The sequence below is a fragment of the Arachis hypogaea genome, chromosome 9 (genome assembly GCF_003086295.3).
Source record: "Arachis hypogaea cultivar Tifrunner chromosome 9, arahy.Tifrunner.gnm2.J5K5, whole genome shotgun sequence".
In the NCBI taxonomy this organism is placed as follows: Eukaryota; Viridiplantae; Streptophyta; class Magnoliopsida; order Fabales; family Fabaceae; genus Arachis; species Arachis hypogaea.
The window spans coordinates 19,886,110-19,893,398 of record NC_092044.1 but is presented as its reverse complement, the minus strand read 5'-3'; the positions used below and the strand labels follow the sequence as shown (position 1 = coordinate 19,893,398).

Genomic DNA, 7,289 nt, shown 5'->3' with positions numbered 1-7,289 from the left:
CGTTGTTTCCAAGACTATTCTCGGTTTCAAACCAACAAGGGACTGTGATAGGGGATTGTGGCTTCTGGGATGGCTTTGAGTGGATTTGGAATTTCAGTGGAGGAGAGAGTTATTCCAATGGGAGCTTGAACTCGTCCATCAGTTTCATGAGAGGCTAAGGCCGGTGCAGTTGTTAAATGGTAAAGAGGATAAGGTGGTTTGGAAGTTTGAGAGTAAAAGTATTTTTTCTACGAACTCCTTTATGTAGGTCCTACAATCGGAGACTCTGTCAGACGAGATAACGAGCTACAATTTCACAAGTGCCATCTGGAGAGGAGTGGTACCTCCAAGAATTGAGTTTTTTTACTGGTTTATGCTGGTTGGTAGAGTTAATACCAAAGAAAGGTTGAGTAGATTAGGCGTGATCAGTCACAATGATAATATCTGTGTACTATGTAAGAAGGAGGTAGAATCTGTTCAACATTTATTTATTCTTTGTGAAACAACATGGCAGGTGTGGTGCAGTTGGTTAAGATCCTTTGGTCAAGATTGGGTTATCCCTGGAACAATAAAAGAACTATTTGAAAATTGGATTGGCATGCACATGCGAAAATAGGTGCAGAAGGTGTGGTTGACTGGTTTCTTTAAAGTGATTTGGAACATCTGGATGGAACGTAATACTAGGATTTTCAAGGGAGAGGAAGCAGGTGTTGAGACCATACGAAGGAGAACAATTATGAGCTTTACAGATTGGACTGGTAGTGATCCGTTTGGGTGTTGATGACAATGCGAAAGATGAGAGAATTTCTTGTTTTTCTTTTATAGTACTTTGTTTGGATATTTGCTCCACTCTTTTGTGTTGAGCTTCTTATGCTTCAAAAAAAAAAAACATTTTATTTTTTCACTATTTTTCTTTCTTCACATTTCCTTTCCCCCCATATTCCATAAATCCAAACAACCCACAAGAGTTACTAGGACTAGGAGTAACCTAGTCAGTGGATAAAAGAACCCTTTGTGTGGTGTGTGCCAGTGACCACAGAAAAATAAAGTAAAATTAATCATCGGATATTCGTACTAAGGAAAATCATCTGTTTTATGCACCAACCACCAAGTGAAGAAAGTGCCTTTTGTGACGACCAACACCACCACCACTCAAAGAGTGGGAAAAGATAATATTAAGTACACATATATTTCTCTAGAGATACCAGCCCTAAGGATAAAGTGAAATGTCAATGTGCAGTTACTTCTGCGAAAAATTCCTAGCTATCAAGAAATCACATCAATTTAGAACACCATCTTTCAAGCACATAGCTATAACGCGTTTCAATTGTAGCAGTTTTCCTCTCGCCATCTGTAATCGGTTAGGAGAATAAAATCAGCAGTGAAACATAGTGTTGTTTTTGTAGACATAATTCCAATACTGTTTATAAATGATAACCAATAGCAGAAAAGAAAACCAAAAAAAGAGGCTATTGCCAAGAAAATATGACATGAGAACTTTAGTTATCTTTGCAACGCCTGATAAGTGTAATTATATATATAGTTGATGCATTAAATTTTAAGCAGCTTAATTATGTGATTCAATTAAAGTATAATTTATCATTATTCATATTAGTATGGTACACAGTACATAGTATAAAATATACTTGCCTCCTGGGCAGCTGTGATTTTCTTTTGAGCATCATTCAGTTGGATATCTACTTCTTCTTGAACTTGTGATATAAGCTTCTTATGTGCTACCCCTGGTATACAATATAATATACATACAAAATGTGGCCAAAACCAACATATTAGTACTTATCAATAGTGCCAAATTGTGATAGGTAAAAAACGTAGTAGCAATAATCCTTTAAACTAAAGGAGTCATTGCTAATCATAATATTATAAAATTGCAGAGATAGCTTATAAAGTAATTGACATAAATGATATATATAATACATAATTACATAAAATGTGTGCTACTTCTGTATTAAGATTTAAAAGGTTATCCTTTTATAGTAACAGCTACCAAATAACCATGGCTGGTATCCAACCCAAGTGTTTGTATACTTCCTTGAACTACTCAAGTGAAACCATAAAGCTAACAATGACTGTACCAATGCAATGAGCTGATATCTCAAAGATCTATGGTACAAAAGAAAAATGTTCTTATCCTAAATAGACGGTGTTCTTACTTTGTTTCTCCAGTGATCCCTTGATCTCTATCTGATCAGCATCAAGATCTTCAATAGTGCTTTTGCAATCCTGTAGATGCAAATTAACCTCTTCCTTGAATCTATCACATATCAACCTCAACTGTTTTTGCTGGTCTACATTTTTATCAGTAAGAAGAGTAGGTGAGAAAAGGTACCAAGGAAGGAGAAAACATCTCCTGTGAAAGTCATAGACCAATAGGACAATGCAGATACAGATGAAATTCAACAGCAACAACGAAATATGTGCAGGAAGCAATGCAAGTAGTTAAATGTTGCATTAGTAAACCAAATTGAAGAAATAATATATGGATGATCCAATTCATAAATAATAGGCGGATTAATATTTCCTCTCACCCTCAATGTTTGAGTTTCGTTAATAACTGTTTCCATGATATATTCAATAAATGTGTTTTTTGAATCAAGCTTTCTAAGGATTTCACAAGACGATCAAACAGAGATTATTCTTATACCTTTACCATAAGAGTATCATGACTTGTTGGTACTTGGAACTTAGTAACTCTACCGAGCCAGATGAAAGCTCTTCAAAATTCACAAATGTTAAGTGGCCAGCATTTTTTCCTTATCGTTTCGGATCAAGCTCTTCTAAAGTGATAAAGTAATACTTTAATCACTCCTGAATCAGATAGTGGGACTCATACATGATAAAACCTACAAATTCAATAGTGATTAAAATATTACTTTACCACTCTACCGATCTACACACTTTAGAAAATCTTTTTCTTTTCATTATATTTGCCTTGTATTTGAGCAAATACTAATCAACTCTATATTTTATTCCACGAAAAGTGCTCTCCCTAGCATTTCCCATTTAAATTTGCCTCAAACTAACAAGCACATTGTTTCACTCTATTAACTTATCAATTGCCATTATCAAATTAGAATGAAGGTTAAATTGGGAAAATAGACTACACAAACTTTTCATTTAAAAATATCCTCTAAGGTGATGAGAATCTATCTATCCAACATTAATTATAAATTTATAACATTATAATTACAACATATTCTATCACGTTTGGTGACTATCTCATTTGTCAGTGCCTTTTCCATTCATTTTTGTATTCTAATATAACAAGCGAAGTAAAATAAGAGTATGTTTTCATGTACATTAACTGAACCATTTTCTCAATTAAGTTCTTTGTTTCTTTATTTCTTATCTACCCCCAAAAAGTGAACCAAAATAAGTAATTACTAATTATGGACTTTTTGAAGCACATATTAAATCTGCTCTAAGAACATGCAAGTGCGTCCCAAATGGGAAAATATATATAGCAACCAGATCAATCGAATCAAAACACAAATATTTTCTGGTAAACACTCAGTTAAAATTTGCGATACCTTCAAATTTTGCTTCTATCCGTTTTCTCTTGAATTTACTGAGATTTGTAAGCTTCCCCCTGAAACCATTTTTTTTTTAAAAACTCATAAGAACAAGAGATATCAGAATCTTAAGAACTCATCAGGTTTATGTACCTACATTTCTGTTTGGATGTGGGAATGAACATTCTGCAGCTGTAGATCTATCTCTTCAGATACAGACTTCAAAATTTCTGAGGATTTATGGCATGCCATTGACCTAAGTTTGCTCTTAAGTTTGCTCAATTCCATCGCAAACAATCCAACAGCCCTAATAAATTATTAAGATTTATAAAATTAAAATACCATTTTGTAAATGAGTAGTAATTTGTAATTTTCTTCAGTCAGCAATCAATCCATTGCGGATAAATAGAAACAACTAGCAAATTCATCTTGATTCTGCGTGGGTGCCTCATCAATCCAATGAATTTCTTCTGTCCCTAATCGTAATTCATGTAAAAAAGTAAGTAGGATAATTTAAATAGGATATTCATCAGAACAGAACATTTGGACATAACATATATCAAGTACAAAGGTCAAGTTCTACCTTTTGCAGAGAGTGAAGTTGGGCTACTATGGTTAAATTTAACGCCTTCATGCTTCCGCAACCTTTTGATTGGATGAAGCATAAAAGTGTTCCCCTCAGCAGTATGCCTTTCTCTTGAACCTACACTCCCAAAATTTGGGAACAAGTGAACAACTAAGACAAAGGAGTTCTTAACAGAACAGTATATATAGTATAAGACAGACACGGATTGACATCGACTATTAATGAACATTAAAGACCCTGTAATACTAATGAACATTAGAGATTAGGCTATACTAATGCTACTACATTACATCAAGAATCAACCATATCAATGCTCATCTTTGGAACAATTTGATGGTTTACACGCTACAGGTGTCTATTCCTTAGAATTTCTCCTATGAGAACATATTTACTAGCAAAATGAGTAACACAGAGTTTTGAAACAAATACAAAATTGATAGATAAACCAAAGAAAAGGGGAGATAAATCGTCCCTAGGAAATTACATGCTCATTATTTCCTGTGGCTAATGCATGCTTCAAATCAGATCTATTAGATTACTTTAGCTCCAATTGCTACTATGTGTTTAAAGGATTAAACTTATTTTAAGATGCAATTTATGCTGGAATCAGGCAGTTAAGATTAAGAGTAATCTGAAAAAAAATTATATGAGCTGCATCTGATGCAAAATAAATAGAGTCTAAAAGCATATGCAAATATCTTCCTTTAACAAAGGGCAAACCTTCTTCACTTCCAGAGAAATTCTTTTCTTCAGATGATGAATCAGATGTGCCATCCTGCTCTTCTTTCTCATTAACAAAAATGTGTTTTCTGGAGATAAAATGCCTGAGCTCCTCCACATCCTGCATTATGTTAAGGAATAACAAAAAACAGAAACACAATACAACTACTTCAAAATCAGAGGACACAATTACTAACTTGACACCTATCAGTTGATAAGGATACAGAAGATTGCTTTTGTTCCCTTAGCCCATCGAAGTCTGGCTCCAAAGTTTGGAAGGCCCTTAGATACTGACTGGCTCCGAGAGAAAATCTTCTTTCAGATGATGCTGGAGTGCTACCGTCATTTAACTTTTGGTCTGTCTTCTGTAATGTGCTTGGAGAAGAATCTAAATTAGGTGTGTTAAGTTGAAATGTGGGACTTTGAAAATTATCTTGAGACTTGGTAACATTCTGTTCAACTGGATTACTTCCGTATTCTTGTTTGTTTCCGTTTGCCGAAACCTCAAGTTCTTCATCCTGATCTGTATCATTTGGTGTTGGTGGATTGTAAATTTTTTTTTCTTGGTTTATTTTCTCTGAATGAGGGGATGTTATCCCATGATCAGGTAAGCAATCCTTAGATCCTCCCATTTTATCCTTAGGTAAAAATGTTTCAACCACATGCTGCGATTGATCATTCTTTGAAGTGTCTTTGTAAAGTTTCTTCATGGTATCATGTTTAGAAAAGCAGAACTTCTGTGGCTCACTTCTGGAATTCTTTCCCTGACTCTTTTTCTTTGTAGACATTGAGGAAGTGTCCTTTGTAAGAGCATCATGCATCCCATTCCAGTTTTCTCTAATAGAGAATATACCTTTTTCTTGATGATTCTCTTTTTCTTTTGAAGAGGGACAACTTTTACCTTTTCCAGGTTGCTTTTTGGAAGGTGCTCTCCTTTTTCTCTGTGAACGAGTTACTGGTCTCTTCCGAGTATAATCAGGTTTTTCTGAATCAGTTTCTATGGTATCTGAATTCTCTCTGGTCTTCAAAAATTTATTATCCCTCTGGTTCATAGGCTGCTCAAGTGGCAATCTTTCCTCATCTTTACTACGAGTATGAGAACCTGAATGCTGAGTCTGATTCTTAGGTGAAGAAGCAGTCCCCAATATTTGGCAAAGTTTCATCCTCAAATCTTCAGTTCTGTTTCCTGTTCTATCCAATTTGTCTTCAGGCTTGTCTTTATCAGTCTCCAAGACTTCCCGTCCCGTGGTGAATGTAAATTCCTCTACCGTTTCGACTGTTCCATCCTTCTTTCCCTTCTTTCTGCCTGTATCCCTATCAAACTTGTTCTGATTGCAATTGCTAGAAGGAACAGTTGAATTCAGATTTGAGAAAAGCTGGGCTGAGATTTTCTTGGATACACTCTCTACTCCATCATCCATATCCTGTTTTCCGTGAGGGGGAAGTACAGTAGAGGCTTGATTGACTTGAATGATGGCTTCAGAGGTAGGTTTTCTATGGTAAAAGGATTTGGATATGAAAGAATGCTTTACAGCTTCAGGTACTATAGTTTGCTTTATATCGAAAGAAGCTGAAGCTGTTACTCCTTCAACCCTTTCTGTTCCCACAGCAAAATTTCCAACGTTGGAGATTGCACTTTCCTTATTTACAGTAATAGCCCTGTCCCCTTTTGCAGTTTCACATTTTGTGCTGGCTCTTGATTCTGCCATTACTCCTATAGAGACTTTCCTTGATTGGCTAGATGGATAAATGTTGCTGCCAAAACTCCGACAATCACTCATAGGCTCCTGAATATATAAAAAGGTCAAATCCGTTAATATCTTAATCTTATTTCACCTAAGAATCGAAATACAGCAATTAAATTCATAATTAATCATAGCCTGTAACATTGAAGAGGATGCTGGTAGATAATAATTGGCAGTTCATTTCTCTTTTATCTTATTTTATTTTTTTTGAGAACTTCGCTTCAAATGTGATTCATGATCAAGTAGAATTTCTATCAGACCAATCAACAATTTCAAGCACATATTAAATTACTTAGCAATTCGAAGTGATCTATAAGTCAGACCCATAAGCAACTACATAATTAATCTTCAGATCATTATAAACAGATATGTTAAGAACACATTGATAGTAATTAGAAACCAATCACAAATCAAATTCAGGAAAGAGATGTCACCAAATGAAATTTGCCTCTTACATCATGCAAAACTTGACGCGCTTTAATATTCATTGTTAGCTGCAATTTCAGCTAAACGCCGGACACTGCTAACTGTCCTGAAAAATTAACCGCAAATTTCAATTTAAAATAATACAAAATTATAGTATACCAAGAACAATTTAACGCTAACCCAGTTGCACGTAAAATATTGCTGAAAAATTAACAGCGACATTCAATTAAAAATATGAAGTAAAAATTATAGTATACGAAGAACAGTGATCCCAAAGGATTCAGAATTTTCTTCTCGACA

The 7,289-nt window shown here is 34.8% G+C and overlaps 2 protein-coding genes across 2 annotated transcripts; both read right to left on the bottom strand.

Moving 5' to 3' along the window:
* Window positions 1–1,087: 1,087 nt before the first annotated feature.
* Window positions 1,088–6,599, bottom strand: LOC140172949 (meiosis-specific protein ASY3-like). Its single transcript, XM_072201991.1, has 6 exons — window positions 4,998–6,599; window positions 3,670–3,824; window positions 3,531–3,589; window positions 2,154–2,288; window positions 1,630–1,721; window positions 1,088–1,330 (listed from the first exon to the last, which is right to left on the bottom strand). The coding sequence occupies exons 1-6, from the start codon at window positions 6,597–6,599 to the stop codon at window positions 1,259–1,261; spliced, it is 2,115 nt and encodes a 704-aa protein (XP_072058092.1). The 3' UTR covers window positions 1,088–1,258.
* On the bottom strand, window positions 3,810–4,998 carry LOC112708984 (uncharacterized). The gene is made up of 3 exons (XM_072201872.1): window positions 4,819–4,998; window positions 4,096–4,215; window positions 3,810–3,988 (listed from the first exon to the last, which is right to left on the bottom strand). Exons 1-3 carry the CDS (start codon window positions 4,943–4,945, stop codon window positions 3,900–3,902), a joined length of 336 nt encoding a protein of 111 aa, XP_072057973.1. The 5' UTR covers window positions 4,946–4,998; the 3' UTR covers window positions 3,810–3,899.
* Window positions 6,600–7,289: the final 690 nt, after the last annotated feature.